Raw genomic sequence first — 21,418 nt, forward strand, 5'->3', positions numbered from 1 at the left:
AAGTTTAAAAGTTTTAAAGTTCATTTATTAGTGTCACAAGTAAGGCTTACATTAACACTGCAATGAAGTTACTGTGAAAATCCCCTCGTCGCCACTCTCTGGCGCCTGTTCGGGTACACAGAGGGAGAATTTAGCACGGCCAATGCACCTAACTAGCCCGTCTTTCAGACTGTGGGAGGAAACTGGAGCACCCGGAGGAAACCCACTCAGACACGGGGAGAAGGTGCAGACTCCGCACAGTCACTCAAGCCAGGAATCGAACCCGGATCCCTGGCACTATGGGGCAGTAATACTAATTAAAGTCTGGCATTGTTGTTGGGCTCGAAGTTAATTAACTCTGTGTTTCCTGAGGTTTTGCCTTGACACACTTCAGTGTCCCTCTGCCACCCACCCACAGCTCTAAAACCAGCTCTAAAAGCCCCTCCAGCCTGCTGATTTTAAAGAGATGCTGACATTATCAAAAGTTCTGATGCTTTTCACAAATGCGCAATAAATGCTTTTGTTCTCTACAGGAATTATTTTGGAATATGAAAAAGGAGGGGAGACGAAGAACAAGTCCATCGACCTGCTTGATCTGACTCCAGTGTAAGTGAGATATCTGAGTCGTGTTAAAATGCTTTTGTTATGAATGGCACGGTGGCACAGTGGTTAGCTCTGCTGCCTCACAGCGCCAGGAACCCAAGTTCAAATTCCTGCTTGGGTTACTGTCTGTGCAGAGTCTGCACACTCTGTCCTTGTCTGAGTGGGTTTTCTCTGTGTGCTCCTGTTTCCTCCCACAGTCCGAAAAATGTGCTGGTTAGGTGCATTGACCATGCTAAATTCTCCTTCAGTGTACCCAAACAGGCGCCGGAGTGTGGCGACTAGGGGATTTTCATAGTAACTGCATTGTAATGTTAGTGTAAACCTACTTGTGACACTAATAAATTTAAACATATAACTTAGGAATTGAAGTAGGTCATTCAGCCTTCGTGCCTGCTCTGCCATCATTAAGATCTCGGCTGATCTTCTTCTTGTCTCAAATCCTCTTTTCTATCAGCACCCCCCCCCCCCCCCCCCCCCATTTAGCCTTGGCTCCCTTGTCAATTGTATTTATAGCATAAAAGTAGGGGATTCTGCCAAATAGGTCCTCTCATCCTTCTTCAACTAGCTTTGTCATCACATCTTTCTAAAAATAAAACAGCAAATGCTGGAGATACTCAGCGGGTCAGGCAGCATTTGTGAACATAGAAACAGAGTTAACATTTTGAGATGATGACCTTTCAGCGGACATTGTTACTGATGCAAACAACATTCAAACTTGGTGCTGTGTGCTGATTTGTTTGATAGGTGCATGCAACTGGTGCTAAACACGCTGCTGAGTGGCTGCACACCTCAGCAGGGAGCCCAAGTTTGTGTGACACTTGTACATTTAAAGCCAGCCTACACTAATTAGAGCCAATCTGCAACTCTTGAAGGGGGAAAGGGTGCGTTCTGGCTGGAACAGGTGCTGAAAGTGGTTGCAGAAGAGAGTGTGGGCAAGAACATTGAATAAGATAGAGAGTTTGCTCCAAGTTTCTCTAACACTGTAATGGATGCCTTGTGGGGAGGTGTTCATAAGGAAAGATGCCATCTAGCCAAAGAAGGCCCACCAAAGTGCAATATCAGCAGATAGTTTCTGCCGTCAATGCCAAAAGTCTTGCTCTGAGGACTGGATGCAAATCTGCAAGAAGTTCAGTGACCTCAAATGAATAGTCAAGGTCATCTGGTGAACTGGTGCAACGACAATAATCTCTCCCTCAATGTCAACAAATCGAAGGAGATAGTCACCGACTTCAGGAAGCATAATGGAGAACATGCTTCTGTCTACATCAATGGGGACAAAGTAGAAATGGCTGAGAGCTTCAAGTTTTTAGGTGTCCAGACCACCAACAACCTGTCTTGACCCCCCCATGCTGACATTATAGTTAAGAAAGCCCATCAACGACTCTGCTTACTCAGAAGACTAAGGAAATTTAGCATGTCCGCTATGACTCTCACCAACCTTTGCAGATGCACCATAGAAAGAATTCTTTCTGGTTGTATCACAGTTTGGTATGGTTCCTGCTCTGCCCAAGACCACAAGAAACTACAAAGTATCGTGAATGAAGCCCAGTCCATCACTCAAACCAGCCTCCCATCCATTGACGTGGGCCCGATTTTACCATCAAGTTGTGCCCGTTTCCAGGCGCGAAAACTTGTAAAGCCGGGCGTGAGGTGAGTAGTGCGATTCACACCCGCCTCCGCACTGGTTCCCCCTTTACCAAGACCTGAAAATGGCCGTGATGCATTTGCATGCATTTAAATTGACTTAATGGGCTGCCCGACCTTACCGCCACTTCCCCCTTTACCACTGCGTTCGCCCATCCAGAATCGGAGCGAAACAGACATGCTCTACAAAAGTCCAATTTGGGCGCTCCAGTTACTGAGAAGGTAAATGCCCAGCATCCAGTGGCTCTCTACTTGAGGTCCGTGGGGAGGGGGGGGTGGGAATTGTGGGTCTGACGGCTCTCTGCTTGTGATCAGTGAGGGGGGGAAAGCAGGGTCTGCTGCCACGCTGCCTGTAATCAGTGAGAGGGAAGGGGGGAACGCTGTCACTCTGCCTGAGATCGGTGGGGGGGGAAAGGGAGGAGGGGCTCGCAATCGGTCTGGGTGACGGAGGGGTTGGGGGGGTTAGGGGGTCAGTAATGTTGTGGGGGTGGGGCAATGTTTGTGGGGGCCAGGGTGGGCATTATCCGGCCCAGGAGCGATGTGGCAGGGGAGTTGCATTCTACCATTTTTTTTTCTGCGCATGTGTAGTTGGAGGCACCGATCGGAGCCGCATGATTTTGAGCACATTAAGTCCCGCCCACAGGCTTCTGCAGCGCGATTCGGAATTGCTGATATTTTTTCATGCAGAGTGCATTTGGGGGTGCCTGAGAACGGTCTAAAAGTCAGATCTGAAATACTCCCAGTTTCAAGTCCGCCCAGCACTCAGAATCAAAATGGTAAAATAGGGCCCTCCGTCTACACTTCCCGCTGCGTTGGAAAAGCAGCCAGCATAATCAAGGACCCCCACACACGCTGGACATACTTTCTTCCACCTTCTTCCGTCGAGAAAAAGATACAAAAGTCTGAGGTCACGTACCTATTGACTGCCATCAGATGTTTGAGTGAACCTACCTTGCAGTAAGTTAATCTTTTTCTACACCCTAGCTATGACTGTAACACTACATTCTGCACTCTCTCCTTTCCTTTTCTATGAACGGTATGCTTTGTATATCATGCAAGAAACAATACTTTTCACTATACTAATACATGTGACAATAATAAATCAAATCAAATTTGTAGATGCCAATTCTCACCAACTGCATCAGCAGTTTAACACATTACTCAGTGCACCATACTGCCATCAGACAAGTAATAACAATCTCCATCAATTACAACACATGCACTACATTCACATGCCTCACCTCACTCTCATCTATTTAGCAGTGTTGCAAACTTCTCAGCAATATGTCACATCTTGCACAGATTGCCACCTATTCAAACATGACAACCACATCAGCAAACACACTTCACACACTGGCTGACGTACATCCCTGTCTCTTGCAGGACAATGTGACCGCATCACCCAATTGGCAGGGGATGAGCACAGCTGTATTTTCTAAACTGATGCAAGAGACGATGGTGACCATTATTGTTACAGCCATCACTGAGGCTGAAGCAATGCAGATATTGGTATCCTGATACCTAATCCTCCTCCTCACACTTCTGCTCATTCAAAGACTTAATCTGATTTACAAGGTGGTATAAGTATGCACCACTAGCTTTCCCAGTTTTCCTTCACCATAAACCTACCCTTGTACCATTCTCCATTCCAATACTGAGGAACTGAAACTTGGCCAGGCAGTGCTGGAGGAAGAACAACAGGAAGAGTAGGACAATACTGATGAAGAAGAAACGCCATCACTTGCTCTGAATGGCTCACAGAATATTACAACAGTCCAGTAAGCTTTCCTCCAGCAGGTTACAAGGATTGCTGAGGTGCTGCCTTGGAGGAATGGCAGTGACCATGAAGCACAAATCTGTTGTCTTCCCTCAGGATGACAGCATTCATCCACCCACCAAAGCAACTCTTGTCAATGTCACTGCGGTTCCCTGTCAGCCAACCAGCCCAGACTCCTGCTGTCTACGCTGAAATGATACAGTCAAAATCTGGGCGGCTGAGGCCCAGAGATGCCCTAGGTCATTCTGCAAAGCTGTCTGCAGTCTTCCCCGTATTGCAGACCCTGGTATAGCTCTGTGTTAGTAGTAGTGATGTGGAGATGCTGGCGTTGGACTGGGGTAAACACAGTAAGAAGTCTCACAACACCAGGTTAAAGTCCAACAGTAGTAGGGCAGGCAAAGGCAGCCAAAGGTCAAGCACTACTGGGATCTACCAGGGTAATTAGTTGACATTAGTGGGCAATAAGATAACACTTGATTTCTATATTTGGTTGAGGTGTTTGTCTTGTATTTTATTTTTACATTGTGATCAAGTGGATGATAGGATGGTAATGTATGGAACTGTTGGCGAATGAGCAATTGGGTTTGCGTTTACTGGTACTCTTGTCAGAGAGCCAGTCACGGATAACCCATCCAGAAAGGGATTGTCTTGATTGCCACATCCCTTCCTCCTCCTCTTCTTCCTCAGAGTGTGGACTGTAGCTTTTGGCAAGGGCCGTGCTTTCGAGATTGTAAGATTGGTCAGCATGCAGCAGTTGAGGAAGAATCCTGCCACTCACGCTGAAGAGTATTTTACAGGATTCCTCAGAGTGTCCCAGGCAGGGGAGCATTGTTTGATCTGCTTGATCACACTTTGGATGAAATCTTGTACCCTCCCCTGTGGCATGCTTGGTGTCAGGGGGACATTTAATCAGGCATGACAGTTGATTAAAGTTGCTAAATTCGACAGGGAATTGTCTGGCACATGCTGAAGGGCTTGTCCTGTTTCAAATATTTGGCACAAACAGACATGGATGCAATAGTTTGCATCCATCCTGGACTACAACATGACATAGAGAGTGAACAGAAACAGCACTACATCAGTGTCTACAACAGGTGGTGATTCTGTCACATTCCCGCCTTCACCCCAGTTAAGTTCATGGTGGAGATGTGTGGGGAACTCATGCCCACTTAAGGGCTTCATCCAGCTGCCACTGGTATTAGCCCAGTGGCAGGCAGGGGAGCTTGCCACACATGGAGCATGACAGGTAAATCTGTGTGGGGTTGCTCATGGACTTTCAGGGTGATGGCTTCTCATTCAAAGGCACTGCCTGATCGAGAAGGTCTGACATCGAAAGGGTGGGAATTTGCTGAGAGTCACCTGCTATTCTTCCTGCCGTGCCTTTTACCCCATTATTTCCACCCCACCACCTTCCTCCTGCTATCACTCACCTTGTGGCCTGGATGAGTCATGGAATCATAGAATCGTAGAAACCCTACAGTGCAGAAAGAGGCCATTTGGCTCATCGAGTCTGCACCGACCACAATCCCACCCAGGCCCTACCCCCATATCCCTACATATTTACCCACTAATCTCAGTAACCTACACATCTCAGGACTCTAAGGGGCAATTTTTAGCATGGCCAATCAACCTAACCCGCACATCTTTGGACTGTCCAATAGAACTGTGAGCCTGATTGGGGGAGGCACTGGCATAGTAGATTGTCACTGGACTAGTAGTCTAGAGACCCAGGGCAAGATCTGGGGACCCAGGTTCAAATCCTACCATGGCAGATGGTGAAATTTGAATTCAATAAAAATCTGGAATTAAAAATCTAATGATGAAACCAGAGGCAATTGTCATAAAAACCCATCTGGGTCACTAATGTCCTTTAGGGAAGAGATTCATCTTCCTTGCCTGGCTTACAGTTGACTCCAGATCCACAGCAATGAGGCTGACTCTTAACTGCCTTCTGAAATGGACGGATGGGCAATAAATGCTGGCCCAGCCAGTGATGCCCACATCCCATAAACAAATTTTAAAAAAGCTCTCGGCAGGCAGGACTTCCACGGGAAGGTGTGTCACTGTCCAGTGAAGTACTTGGATGGCACAAGATACAGCGAGTCTTGACAGAACCATGGAATCCCCACAGTGCAGAAAGAGGCCATTCGACCTATCAAGTCTGCATCAACTCTCCAAAAGAGCATCATACCACCATCCCCGCGCCCCTTGCTGATGGCCCTTGTTGTGCAGTAGCCAGCCTCTGGTTTGTTGTGGCAGTTTAAATGTAGCTGTAGTAGAATGAAGACACCTTGACTACTATTAGGAGCATTGACCTGCATGTAATGTTGCGTATGGTTACACACCAGCCGAATGTTGAGGGAATGGAATCCCTTTTAGTCGTAGCACATCTTCTTCAGTTAAATGATGAAATTGGCAAGTTCCTGCTGGCTTCCCAACACTTGGTTTTGCTCTGCTGTCTGCATACTCAGGTTTTAGATTTCCAGCGTTCACAGCATCTTGCCTTGTGTAAAAGTGCAGTTGTTTTTGGATGACCCTAGCAATACTTCCTAATATTTTGGGTGCTTTTGCAATAACCTTGCAGCATTGGTTTTAAAGATTCACATTTTTATAATGATATGTCACTACTGATGAGAATATTACATTGAATCATTTGTGAAACAGGGAGGGAGTATGGCCAGTGATGAGAAAGCCGGATTTTGGATAGGATACATAGGCACTTGAGTTTTGGACAAGTTGGAATGTTTGGAGGATAGTAGGCCAGCAAAGAGCATTAGGTTATAAGGGCCACTGATGATCTCCCTGTCTATTATTTAATCCTGATCATGGTGTATTAGCTCAGTCACTGCTCCTAATTTCCTTTACTTAATAATGTCCATGCCTGTAAAGTGTTGCTCATTTGCTGGTTTAAAATATATTGCACAGCATTTTACGCTTATCATCTTTCAAGAAAAAATACTTCTCCATGAAATTCAAAGGTTTTGTCATACTCTTGTGTTTTATAAATATTGCTTTCATGTCTTAATTCCTTGGTATAATTTGCATTTTATTAAATATTGAGGATCCAGACTGTTGGCTGTTGCACCATAAGGTGAGGCCTAAAGAGATGCAACCAAAAATTTACAAATTGACCCAGTTTCAAAAGCTTGCTTTCAGGCATCAGATGAAATTTAGGTGGACAGTCCTTTTTTGAAGGAATTTTGTATAGAAATCAATACATTTTAGAAGCTGCAAATCATGTATGAAGTACATTGGATTTTGCAGAGATGCTCAGTAACCCTTTGTTAAAATCTTGAGAATCTCAAAAGTTAACATTGGCGAGGCAGTCTTTTATTTTTGCAATATCTTTGACTTGAACTTTCAATTTGTTCTATTCTTGACTATGCTACTCAAAATCTTCTGGTGTTGAGATTTATTGGCATTAAAATTTATGTTTATTTCACACCATGATCGATCCAGTGCAGATGTGGATGCTGTGGTTGAGGAAATCCAGAAAGTTGAACCACTCATAACTGCATCCCGCACAGAGCAGGTGAAACAGCTGGTTCAGAGGCTCCAGGAAAAGCTTGGTCAACAGGATGACCACAAATTCTATCTTTTTAAGGTGAGAAATGTTCTTGATCTCAATAATTATGTTCTGTTGCTCCAAATTGTTCCAAATTGCTCTTTAGAGGGCAATTAATGCCAGTGAATGCTGACATTGATTTGATTTATCGTTATGACACCCAATGGTGGTTTCCTTGATACAATATTTATGTATTAACTGAACAAAGTGGACAAGTGCATTGAGACAATTAGGCAAATAAGTTAGTTTTTTCACATTAGGAATCTGTTTCTTTTTATTCTGTTCATGCTGTGGTTCTGATCTGGTTTATACGTTATGAAGGATTTGTCAGAGAATTTTGCAGAAGTCCAAGATGTATGGTATAAATAGATGTCAGTTATAATAATGAAATCTTTCTACAGCACTAGGTTTAGTTGCAATAACCTGTGTTGCAGTGCAGTTAATATAACCAGCACTATAGCTGTGCTTTAAGAGCTCTCTCACGGTAATAGGATAGTCTCACAAGAAAATAAACTTTAAGTAAGACCATTCTGCAGTACAAAAAGTCCAGCTGACGATTTGAAAGTTCTCACATTCACAAGTGTCCCAAGTTTGTTTTGTTTCTAAATTTTATTAATTTCAGTGGTATCCTAACTTGTATGATTCTTCCACATTGTAAAATTTCTAGAAAAAGGAAGTTCTCTTACAGAGATTTTGCTCCATGGCTTTGATGAAGGACAATCATGCATTTACTGACTCAGGGTTGTTATATTTTCATGTGAGCTTCGAGTGAATATTTGTAGGAGACAAAAGTCAGTTCACATCAAAGATTTTTTTGTTTCTTTATGTTAATATTTGAGTTCACGAGGTTGAAGAATGTTGGTGCTGATCTTAGAGTTACTTGTGTTTTGACAGCATTGTCAGCAATGTGCAATCACAGATTGTGTAGTTAGAATCATTTCAAAACATCTTTAACAATTTTCTGATGTCGATTGACTTATTTGCTATACTTTATAGCACAGGTAGATGCAGAAACAAAACTCTAGGATCTGGATGCAGATTTCCCCAACTCATTTCACAATGTATTCTTCTAACTAACAGACAAAGGAGACCAGAGGCATTCCTTCTGGCTGCATATGCAGTATTATGGTTTGCTGCCAGCCTACATCAATCTCTCTTACTCATGCCTGACAGAACCTAAGAGACGTTGCAAGCGTCACAGCTGGTCAAAATTGGTCCAATCTTAACTGTGCCTCAAAAGGCACTGTTCAGATGTGCCTGAAGCCTAACTTTGGGCACCCCAGCTTCTGTCACACATTGTAAATGCGCCAATAAATTTCTACCCCATTTTCGTTTTCATCTATGGTATTGTTATGATCCCAGTTGATGTTATAACTGGACGGGAAGATCCCAGAATGGAACCCTGGCTGAAAATGCAACTTTTATTTTTTTTCATAAAATGTGGAGGAATAGAGTCACAGGACCACTGATTAGTTTTAACAAGAAAAAACATTTAATAAACATGGAAAATTTGGATTATAATACAATTTATACTCCTTTGCTCCCCCCTTAGATTCACAATTACACATAGATTTTAAGGTTAACACAGATGTAAAGCATATCTTAAGCTACAACAATCTCACTAACACAACGTCCCTTTAAACACACAGGATGGCTGTGGTCAAATACACTCTCTCCACTCTGAACCTCCAGTGAATGCCTGTGGATTTATCCTCAGAATCCCCCAGATGATTGTCATGTGACATTTTCCAAACTGCACTCACAAAACAAATGCTTTAAAATCTGAATTCATAATAATGCTTTCTGTTAGTGATTCCAAGATCTAGTCCACGTTTTCCAAATGATACTTTTAAACAAAGCTTCCACTCCATTTTTAACAGTGAATCCTGTCTCGAATTTGCATCACCCCATTTGGAATTTCTTTGCCTTGACTGCTATGCAAACTGTTCGCAATTGCTTTAACTCTGGATTTCCAGACTCTTATTAAAATAGCATTAGATGTTTGATTTACCTCTGAAGTTTGCTTTCCCACTCTAAGCCTGGTAACTGCGATTGTATCTTTAACTCGGAACAGTTTGTTTACTTTTCCCTGAATTCTATATTTTTCAGTAACAATTCTTTTTATTGATATAGGTACTTCGGGCGCATATACTACCACTGACAAATGTTGCATTCAACAAGTGTGGCTCAAAGTAAGTGTTCCACTTGGTGTGTGAAATCCTACATTTTTATTTTAATCCCCTTGTCTGAAAACTTCAATGTGACTTTTCTTTATGTGCACAGCTTCAGTGACCATCCAGTAGTGTTCTGATGAAAGGCCATCAACCTGAAACGTTGGCACAGATATTTGTGGGGGATTGCAATAAAGCAGTGGTACCTCAGCAAGGGGACACAGAGATCCTGCTGAATTCAGAAATAGAGCCCAATTATAAATATGCTTTTATGCTTTCTGTCTGGCTGCCAGACAAATTAATAGACTGCCAGGCAGGGAAGCCCGTGATAGGAGGCTGCAGTCAGGGACCTTTGGGGTCAGATTCCGACTATCAGGAATGACAGATCAAGATATGGGAATGGGAGTGGAGAGAGAAAGCGACAATCACAGAGAAAGGAGCGAGTGATCAAGTCTGGGGGAAGTGCGGTATGAAGTCGGTGATCATGGCAGCGGGGAGAGCTAGGCCCCAATCGGCAAAGATGCGATGGAGGACTTTCTTGAAGGGCTGTGAAGATCAGTCTTCTTCTTGATACACAAGGGCTGCTGTAAAAAGCACTTATCTTTTTGTGCCAGCAGTTCTTGCTCTTCTTCTTCTTGGTGTCCTGGTCTTTGGGAAACCTGTGCAGTAAGTTAAATCCAATTCCCAATTACGCCGTGAGAACCTTTTAAAAAAAAATTCATGGGACGTGGGCATCGCTGACTTTAGGCTATGATTTGTTGCTCATCTGTATTTGCCGTTGAGAGGATGATGGTGAGCTGACTCCTTGAACTGCTGCAGTTCATGATGCTGTTAGGGAGGGAGTTCCAGGAGTCTGACCTAGTGATGATTTCAGAACAGTGATAGTTCCAAGTCGATGGTGTGTGGTTTGGAGGAGAATTTGCAAGTGGTGGTCCCATGCATCTGCTGTCCTTGTCCCTCAAAGTGGATGTGGTCACTGGTTTGGAAGGTGCTTTCAAAGAAGGTTTGCTGAATTACTGTAGTGCATCTTGTATATGGCACATACTGTTGCCACTGTGCATTGGTGGTAGTGGGGAAAAGTCAGTTGGGGTGCTGATCCAGTGGGCAGCTTTATCCTGGATGATGTTGAGCTTCTTGCATGTTGTAAGACTTGCATTCATCCAGACAAGTGGAAAGTAGTCCGTCACACTCTTGACATGTGCCTTGTAGATGGTGGAAAGGCTTAGAGTTGGGCGTTAAGTCACTTGCCATTGAATGTGGTGCGATGCCCATATCCCTTTAAATAATAAAAAAATACTGGAAGACCTTGGCTTGGGGCATGGTTAGTTCTGGTGCACAAGTCTTCAGTACTATTGCTGGAATGTTGCCAGGGCCTATAGCCTGATTCAATTATGCTAATAAAATGCCCAGCCACTCTGTGGCAGGCATTTACACAACACAAAATTCCCTGCCACAAAAATGGCAGTGCAATGGGTTGGTGCTGCATTCCTTGCTCTAAACTTTATAATCCCCCAGTTCAACCCCCAACCCAGTCCAACACTGTAGCCAGTTATTGGGGGGGGAAGGGGGTGGAGTGGGAGGTCACCATCGAGGCCATTTTTTTCTTTTCTCTCTTTTCTCTCCTTACAGATGCTGCCCAGACCTGCTGAGATTTTCCAGCATTTTCTCTTTTGGTTCCACTTTTTTCTTTGTTTTTCCCTCCACAGCTGCTGACAGCCAGCCAAGTGTTTCCAGCACTGTTTCTGTTTTAATTTAAATTTCCCGAATATGTAGTATTTTGCTTTATTTGTGAATATTCAGCTTCCATTAGAACATTAAAAAGTGCTTAGCAAAAAACTATTGATGCAGTCTCAATTATTTGTACGAGACATTGGGCGGGATTTTCCGGCCGTGCTCGCCCCAAGACCGTAAAATCCCGCCCAAGGTCAATGAACCTGTCCCGCCCGTTAAGATTCCCGCGGTGGACAGGACAGGAAAATTCCATCCATTGTGTATTTGAAAAGAATTTGAGTTCCAAACAGTCGCCGGAGTGTGGCGACTAGGGGATTTCCACTGTAACTTCATTACAGCGTTAATGTAAGCTGACTTGTGACAATAATAAATAAACTTAAACTTAAATCGTAGTGGGTGTTGAGATTATAGTTTACATTTAACACCATTTGTCATTAGTTAACGAAGTGCTGGAGTCTGGCTTAATCTGACAAACTTCTGACTTGGGTGAGAATGTTGCCACAAGCGAAGCTCATCGCAATAAACTTTAATAGTTCAGTCCATGTTACAAATAGATAATTAGAATTGGAAACATTAATATTCCAATAAATTCATTTCTAGGCTGTAAAAGTTCATTTATCTTCCTGTGAGTCATTTGAATAATTTCAAACTGAGTTAAACAGGTTTACAATGGAAAGAGAAATGTTCCACTGGGCAGCACTTGAGTGCTGTTTATCAAATTCCACTTCAAACTGTACAAACAGAAACTTTGAGCACTGGTATTCAAGCTTTTACATTTCTTGGAAAATGGGCAGATTAGGAAACCAGAGCAAACAATAGGATAAGGTCTATGAACCATCTGGTTGCTTCACTTTATAGGAAATCAGATAAAATAGAAGTGAACTCTCAATCCACATGAATGTTAAATTGGGACAATAGTAATTGACACTTGTGTACATTTAAGGGAAGAATCATTAATGAACAAGTTTTTAACATGCATAATTACAAGAGGAATCAGATCTCCTCATTAATCTAGACATTTTGTTAAAAATTCCAAATGGATTCCATCTGAATTGATGATCTTTCCAGTGATGCTTTTGGTGCAAGACACAATGAAAGATCAATCCTGGTGATGATTGGTAGCTTTATATTTATTTATATTAATTCTGTACATGTATAAAAGATGAGGGATGCAGGAAACAGATTTTTCCCTTCTGGTTGATGAGGCAATAAAAATGCTAATCGAACTCTATGTTTTGTCACAAAATATAAACTATAAAAGCCAAGATTAATGATGAGCCTCTATAAAACTTTAATAAGGCTACAGTTTATTACTGTGTAGAATCTTACAGTCCACTCTCTAGGAATATATTGAGATATCAAAACGTGCAATGCAGAATCATTCAGGTTGTTTGAGGAAGTGCAAATCTATAGAATCCCTACAGTGCAGAAAGAGGCCATTTGGCCCATTGTGTCTGCACCACCTCTCTGAAAGATAAAATGTAAAGAAGGACTTGGGAAAAATGTCTCTCTCCTTCTCTAAACAACACAGATTTGGGGGCAGAATAATAGAGTAGTTAAAAATTATGAAATGAAGGGCCAGAGTATATAAAAGGCTGTTTCAGATAGTGATGTGTCAAGAATGAAGGACCTTAGATACAGAGCTAAATGAGAGATTTATAGCAGAGGGAAAATTTAACTTTACACAGAGTTTATGGTATGGCATTCACTACCAGGAATAATGGTTGGGCCAGAATGTCATTGTTTAAAATCAGATTTAATAGGTGCATGAAGGAAAATAGGATGAAAGGATATGGGAAGTGGGGCTTAAATATTCATATGGAGATAAACACTGACACTGACTGGTTGGGCTGCATAGCCTGTCTCTGATTGGGATAAATAGCCTGTATCTGATTGGGATGAATAGCCTGTCTCTATGTTATATCATCTGTGGATTTCTAAGTATTTCTCAGTTCTTTTATTTAATAATTGTGTTTTGGTGAGATTAATATTTCTTTTGCACATTTTAGATTTATTACAGGAAGCTATGATAGGACTTGCAAAGTGTGGGATACTGCATCAGGAGAAGAGCTGCATACACTTGAGGGACACAGGAATGTGGTCTACGCTATTGCATTCAACAATCCTTATGGGTGAGAAAAGGAATTGCATGTTGGCTGCTGATATTTGTCAAAAAACCTGTGGTAGTGATTTCCTTGTCTGAGCTTTGTTAGAAATTATAATCACAATGTAAAAATTGCACACACACACATCTCAAATTATATATATTTCCAATCAGAAGATGCCAGTGACTCAATTTTGGTTAGTGCTTTACTTGCAAAGCATTTACGGAATTCCACTGTTACAAATGTTAAAATATGTAATTACTTTTATATTGTGTATTTCACATTGTTAACCTCCCTTCGATTTTGATGTTTAACCCTTCCTTAAGCTACGTACGTGGAATTATAGAATGGAAATGTTAGCGTATGGACTTTGGATGTATTTATATGGAACTATCTTAAACATGATAATGTCTCCATTAAAGTAACAAACTCAGGCATTGCAATTAAATACAGTACATGTTCATATGGCCAATATTCACAAACATAACTTAAGGGTAGGAGAGCCTCCCATCTCCTCTCCATTGCTAAAATGAATGTGGCAGAATTTCTTGAATAACAATTGCCATTCCTCAACATTCCACTATATCAACAGCAGATAAAATGAGTTTATTTAGAAATCAGAGGCTGCAAAATTTGGTTTTGTAGCACCATGAATGAAAATGCTACAGAAACCCAGAGCTCATTAAATGGCAGTGTCTGGCAACGTCTGGTGCACCCCATGCACTGCGCCATGATTGTAAAGGTGCTTGTTCACTGGTAGTTTAACAAGAAACATGCATCTAATGACCTTAGTGTGAGCTTCCACTGCAGGACTGAGACATTGGATGACTTCTGTTTGTGTTGCATTGGAAGCTAATGCATCAATTACCAGGCACTGCAGCATGGCTGGGTCCCCCAAGTGCGAAAATGGAATTGACCACCACTTCTGTGCTGGAAAGGATGGGTTTCAAACTACATGAAAGGTCAAGTTGAAGATGGACTATTCCTTAGTGATAACAGGCCTGACAATGCATCAAATATCTGTGACTAGGATATCCAGTGCCACATCAGAGAACCTGGTGTCCCTTTCTCTGGCCAGTTGCTCTATCTTCTTTCTTCCTTCAAATACTTTCTGACACAGTTCTACCAGTTGTTGCAGATGACTAGTTTCCCCTCTAAGAGAGGCAAGCTGTATTAAGATGTGCAGGCACATATGCTAGTCACCCAAACACCTGTGTTCCCCGCTAAGCATGAGGTCAGTCAGCAGTGCGATTTACCCTGAGCTGCACGTCACAATCATATCGAGGATCGGGGAGCATGAAGTTTGTGTTCTGTGTCTCAATTTGACCAGGCGTGGGATAAACATGCTTCATGATACCCCCCTGGCTAATGAGGCTAATCGAATTTTTCCCTCAAACTCCAAAACATTTGAAAAAAGACTTAAAATAGTAGGCCTGTGTTAATGATTATTGCAATCTTTATCTCCTCTCTGTGAGGAGATACATTTTATTATCAATCAGAACTAATGTGAAAGAACATGCAATTATTCGAAACAGGTGACTCCTTCCTAGACTTTTGTGGATTAATTAATCTGAAAAGTGCCCACTGTATTTTTGTCACTCTTGTTGAGCGAGAGTGAGATGGAACCAAATGGATTAGGAAACACTGAATTACCAATAAAATTAAAATAATGGAGTGTGCCTCTAATAGCGCTATACAAATGGATTGACCTGTTTTACTTAACAGCATTGTCAAAAGGCAATAGTTGAACAGCAGTACTAGATGAGTTTATGCTTGGTGGTCTAAATGCTGAATTTCTGTGGAAAAGTGATAAATAGCCAAGCTGATTTACAGCTTAAAGTGCTGTCAGTAAATAAGGTATAATTATTCAAAAGCTCTATGAGACATTTAAAAAGCCCCCAGAGACATTTGAAAAAATGAAGTCAAGCTGCAGATGAAATGTGCTTAGCTGAAGAAAGTCTGCTTCAGTGATTCAAGTGCTCCATTTCTGAAGCCCTGGCAGTTATTTTAAAGTTCTCCTAATGCCGTTGTGAGGGTAATGGAAAGGTATATATACTATTGACTTGGCGGCACTGAATTAGCAAGATGTGTGTGTGTGTGTGGTCATTACTAGTTCAGATGTTGATGCAGCAGGCATAAAAGATGTACTACTGCTTCAAGAAGAATATTCTATTTATTGTTTGTGGACTGCTTTGTGCTTTTCATACATATGGGTGTCCATTTCTAGAGGTTTCTCCTGATCTCTTGCTGTAAGTTTGACAGAGAACTGTAGAAACCCAGGGAGGGGGCATTTAATTGCCAGGGCTTCTGCGGCTCTTCCACTCATGTTACAATTGAGATTTATAGTCACTTTGTGGAAATTCACTCCCTATATCTTTCAGATCTCATATTTAAAATGCGTGCTTGTTTTCAACTAGGGACAAGATTGCAACTGGTTCATTCGATAAAACCTGCAAATTATGGAGTTCTGAAACAGGCAAATGTTACAATACATTTCGTGGACATACTGCAGAAATTGTAAGTTTCTGTGCTTCTTCGAATTAAAGAGGACATCTAGCTGTTATGGATCTTTTTAATAATCAAATTTCAAAATAATTATACTTTAGGATTTTGTTGTTTTTGTTTTGAGTGAAAATTACTGATGGCATCTTGGGGGTGGGTTGTGGAAGGTTGGGCATGGAGTTGAGTGAGATCCATTTATTTGAGTTTATTTACATGAGGAAGTTGCATTAATGAGCAAATCAACTAGCTCAAGTTTGTTATTTCACCTGTGTCAGCACAGCTTCTTTGCAGTCTGTGTTCTCAAACTGGGCTCTTGCATTGTGATCTTGTAGGATTTATTATGTCTTCATATTGTTGTCCATTTGTTCCAATGCCTGAAGAGTTTGACATTCCAAATATTTTGGATTGTTTCTGCAGCACTTCTGAAGCATTAATATTTTCTATTCAATGATAACATTATTTACCTTTGGGTAACCCAAGCTCCTTTTTGAAACTTAATGGTACTCAGTAACTTCCCTACTAATGGGCAAAATCTTATCAAAAAATGGCAATGTTGGTTCCGAGGGAAAAACTGAGTGATTCCCGCCAATGGTGCTGGCGTGTTTTCAGGCCGAATCTTAGGCCTCATTAGTAATAATTTGTATGTATACAAGATTCATGACGCTTGTATGGCATGTTCCCTCTGATTCGCCCACCTCGCAATGACTTAACTGCTGTAAGCTCTGGGGAGCTCCATATAAATGGCTCCCCAGCATACGTTCCATAAGGACTGCAAGGAATGGCAGGCAAGAATGTAGCACCATGCTTTTTTGAGGAGGCTCCTACCAGGATGTTGGATGGAGTGGAGCAGAGGCAGGACATCCTCTACCCCTCCTCTAGGCGACAGCCTTCCAACAGGGTCACCACACCTGCCTGGGATGCAGTGGTAGCCCTGCTCAGTGCAAGCGCACACCAGAAAATGGGGCAATAGTGTCAGAAGAAGAAGAATGAACATCTTCGCTCAGCCAGGGTAACTGAACCACCCCAAGTCTCCTGCTGGACCCCTTCACACCCCCAACTCTTTCTCTTACTCAGCCACCTTGGCCTTTTCCAGCACGAGGATACCCCCTCCCTCCCACAATCACCATGTTCCCCCCCGGTAGCTGTTATGCTCCTCACACTCGAGCTCCCACCCAAGCCCCATGCCTGATAAACCTTATCACCATCTTAAATGTCAACACTCCCACCTACACGCTCTCTCCCGGTCATTGCAGGACAAACTCAACCACAACAGGTGTGAGTGGACACTGCCAGCTGGAGTCATGTCCAAGCTGAGAATGCTCACATGCTTTAAGGAGTGAGCCCTCATATGCATGTATATATTAATATACAGGGCCCTGTTCTTTGAAGACAGAAAACATGTACACATATTGCACTTGTTGCAGCTAAGCATAATAAGTGACAGCAATTCACTGATGCATTCCTCAGGGCAATGTCTTGACCAATCAAACAATGCTTGGCAGTTAACTGTCAGTCACTATTAACTGGTGCATTCTCCATGGCATTGCCTCCACCAATCAGAGTCTACTTGCCAACCAATCAGCACTTTTTTTTCATACAGAATATAGTTGTCGTTTTCCCTGGCATTGATATTCTTGTGACTGTCCTGACAAGTGCAAGATGAAAAACTTTGACAAAGTGTCTTTACTCAGCAATACTCATGTTCTGTACTACCAAATGACTACTTATCCAAGTGTTCAGTTTATTCGGTCCCCTAGATTCAAGAGACTACCCCCACTGATATTAAACCAATAGGGCTGTAGTTACCTGGTCTTTCCCTCCCTCCCATCTTAAATGGTGAAAGTTTTCAATTTTTCAATCCAAAGTTGTAATTGTAGAATCTAGAGAGTTTTGGAAAATTATGGTAAACACCTCTATAATTTACTCTTTTGTTAAAAAACCCAGGAGCTGAAAGCTGAAGGTTTGTCTGTAGCCCATTACTTTCTGCATTGCTATTTTTTTAAACTTCTATTAAATGCACAAAGTTCTTTGTTTATATTATTTTCCGATTATCTTGTAATTGCGCTTTGGCTCTTGCTCAATTATGAAAACAGATGCAAAGTATCAGCTATTTCCTTAGACGTACCGACACACAGATGAACATGAACCACTTAATGAGGTAGCAGGGGGCTACTAGTGCCTTTGGAAAATAATGTCCAAGTGTGAGATGCCACCTTCAGGTCAGAAGGGTGTTACCACTTTTGGATTTTAAAGTTGTTCTTCATTTCAGCAGTTATCCCAGATGATGCAATTGAGCAATCCCAGCAACTCAGAAAATGGTATCATTTCTTTCTGGAGCTCGACTTAACAATTATTAGCAGCGTACACCAGATTTTATATTTTCTCCATTCTATCCAAAACGGAAAAAAAATCATGCTAATCCAGAATCTCTCAGATGACAATATTTATACCATAAGGAACACCAGAGAACTGTATATTTTGATTCTCACAAAACATCCAAAGTACAATTATTTTGAGAATTGTATTTTTTTTAAAGCAATGATATAATTCTTGCATCCACTGCAGACTACAGAGATTTGTTCTACTGAAGGCCTTAGTCTCCCATCTGTATTGAAGAAACAAATTGAATTAATTTGAATTCTGATTACAATAGAACTTCATAATATTGTGTAAGGATTTCGGAATTTAAAAATCTATCCTTGTTGGGGTGGGGAGTAGTGGGGATGGAATGGGGAAAAAGGCTAGAAGGAGGTGAGGAATCATTGGCTGCTGTTACAATAATCTAGGGTATCGTAATCCTGTATCTCTTTAAATTAGTTATTTTTACTGTGATGTAGTTTAGTTCATTGCAGCATCCAATTCTGTATCTTTAGTTTCTATGTTCACATCAACATTATGCTTTCTTTGACAGTACACAATGTGATGTTTCTCTGTTAATATCAGAAAAATACAGCAATAATGATTTTAAACAAATTGAAGCTTTTGTATAAATTAACAGTCTAAAGCAGTAGTTTAGAGGTTCAGATGATGTTCAAAAAATCCATGGTTGTGATTTTGGTTAGTTGTAATTAGACCAGTTTTATGTAAGCCTCATCTACTGGACCAAGGAAATCACTGTGGCAGGTGGTGCCATTTGAAAAAGTGTCTGATATAAATCACTGTGCTTTTTAATTAAGGTGTCCTATAAAAATGTTGAAGCATTTATTTACTTTGAAAGGTTAATATTTTTAATTCCTACTTTTAACCTATTATAGGTATGCTTATCATTTAATCCTCAAAGTACTTTAGTAGCAACAGGCAGTATGGATACTACAGCAAAGCTCTGGGATATCCAGTCTGGAGAAGAATCTGTAACTCTAACGGTACATATATATATATATATATATAGAATAATGCTACAAATGCCTCTTAGTTTAAGCAAATTGTGGTGATTTTGATTTTCTTGCATGATTAGGTGACAAATGGTTTACATTTTGATATTGTCTCTGCATCCCTTGTCCATTCAAGTCATTCTGCTGTGAATATTTGATTTGCTAATGATGCATGTTCAGGAGTCAAATTGTCGTTGTGTCAAATGTTATTATGAATCATTTTGTCAATGACAAATGATTTAGAATCTTTGGGAACCAATATGTCGACCAACTTGAAAGCATCAATTGCTTATATCAACCTGAGTGTTTGTTAGATATTAGCCAAATTTAAATGATAACAGATCTGTGTAACTAAATTTATTTTCATTGATATCGAATACAGTGGTTCCCACTGGTTCACAACCAATTTTACTCCAACCTTTTTTCTCTTTTGAATGTTTCTTCTAAATGTTTACCCAGTATACTTACTGCGTGATGGCAACTATTTGTTCTAAGATCCCACAGGCAAGATGGAGTTAGTGGAAAATCAGTCTGCACTTTAAGTGTGGGGCATTTAAACTTTCTTTTAATGATGCCCGTGGCTGTGCTTAAGAGTCATAATTCAAGTTAAAGGTTAAGGATGACTTTGTCATTTCTTCTCAATGTGCTACAATTAGTTCCAATTCTTGTATTATTGGTAGCTTTCTCACCTCTGAGTGAGAAGATTGAAGATTCAAGTCTCACTCTAATGACTCAACCACATGGTCTAGATTGACACTCAGTGCAGTACAAAGTGCCTGCTGCACCATTGGTGCCATCATTTAGATGACACTTCAAACCTGGATTCTGTCTGCTTCCTCACGTGACCATAAAGGATCCCTCTGCACTCTTCATAAAAAGTGCAGTACGTTCTCTTTTGATCCTGGTAAATTTTAAGTCTCAATCAACAACACGAAACATTATCTGGTCATTTACCTCATTGCTGTTTGTGGGACCGTGCTGTAGGTAGATTGGTTGCCACGTTTGCCTCCTAACCACAGCGTCTTTACTTCAAAAATATTGTGTGTTCCTTTCTAATAAATTTATATTTTTCTTTCAGGGACATTCAGCTGAAATCATCTCTTTGTCATTTAATACAACAGGAGATAAGATTATCACAGGCTCCTTTGACCATACAGTTTCTGTGTGGGATGTGGGATCTGGCAGGTGTGTAAACTGCTTAATATATCATATCAGTCCACGCTTTAATGCCGTTAGTTTTAAACACCTTTTGGAGTATTCGAATATAAATTCCTGCTTTCTTTGCAACCTATAATACCTTGTATCTTTGTATAAATTATGGAAAACAAAAATTCAGCAAAGTTTTTGGGTCACAACATTATCTACATCCTGTCAACACAAAAATCAACTGTTCATCTCCATTTTTCTCATTCAGTAATCTTTCTATCCCTTAGCAATCCTTTTACCCTCATGGCTCCATTCCTTTAAATATTGTGTGTCTTGATATTTGCCACTTTTATTAAACATCTTCTGAAAATAAAATGCACAGATACGCCATCTACAGTATTCTCTAAAAAAAAAGAATGAGTGAAACATAACAAATACTTGAAAAATAAATATATTTTATGAATCCATGGTGCTTGTTCATGCATTTCTAAGACCCAGTTTTCACCAGAGGCTCTTCGTCATGGCGGAAAATAGCTGAAAATCGTACGTTCCACCCCTGAAAATGGCAATTCCTATTTTCATGGGACATGATCAGCGTAGATATATTACATGCATGTGCAATTTATGTGCTGGTTATTTAAATCAGCTGCCTCCACAAAAGTGGGATTTCATTAGCCAAGGAGTTTGGAACCCAAAATGTACATATTTGACCAAGTCTGAACTTTGTGGATTTGTTTGTATGGGCAAGATACCCCTTTGAAGATGTGAGGTAGCCCTTTGGATAATGGTCCCAGACACTTTTGCTCGAGGTCAGCTGCCCTATG

The 21,418-nt window shown here is 41.1% G+C and overlaps 1 protein-coding gene across 1 annotated transcript in view; it reads left to right on the top strand.

The window, feature by feature from the left end:
* daw1 (dynein assembly factor with WDR repeat domains 1) overlaps positions 1 to 21,418 on the top strand; it is a 38,537-nt gene that overhangs the window by 335 nt on the left and 16,784 nt on the right. Inside the window, exons 2-8 of the mRNA XM_078201984.1 lie at positions 513 to 585; positions 7,463 to 7,607; positions 9,702 to 9,760; positions 13,480 to 13,602; positions 15,993 to 16,092; positions 19,332 to 19,439; positions 20,527 to 20,633. Coding sequence (XP_078058110.1) covers positions 513 to 585; positions 7,463 to 7,607; positions 9,702 to 9,760; positions 13,480 to 13,602; positions 15,993 to 16,092; positions 19,332 to 19,439; positions 20,527 to 20,633 — 715 coding nt within the window. The remainder of the gene's footprint in view (positions 1 to 512; positions 586 to 7,462; positions 7,608 to 9,701; positions 9,761 to 13,479; positions 13,603 to 15,992; positions 16,093 to 19,331; positions 19,440 to 20,526; positions 20,634 to 21,418) is intronic.

This window comes from Mustelus asterias, chromosome 3 (genome assembly GCF_964213995.1).
Source record: "Mustelus asterias chromosome 3, sMusAst1.hap1.1, whole genome shotgun sequence".
Taxonomy (NCBI): domain Eukaryota; kingdom Metazoa; phylum Chordata; class Chondrichthyes; order Carcharhiniformes; family Triakidae; genus Mustelus; species Mustelus asterias.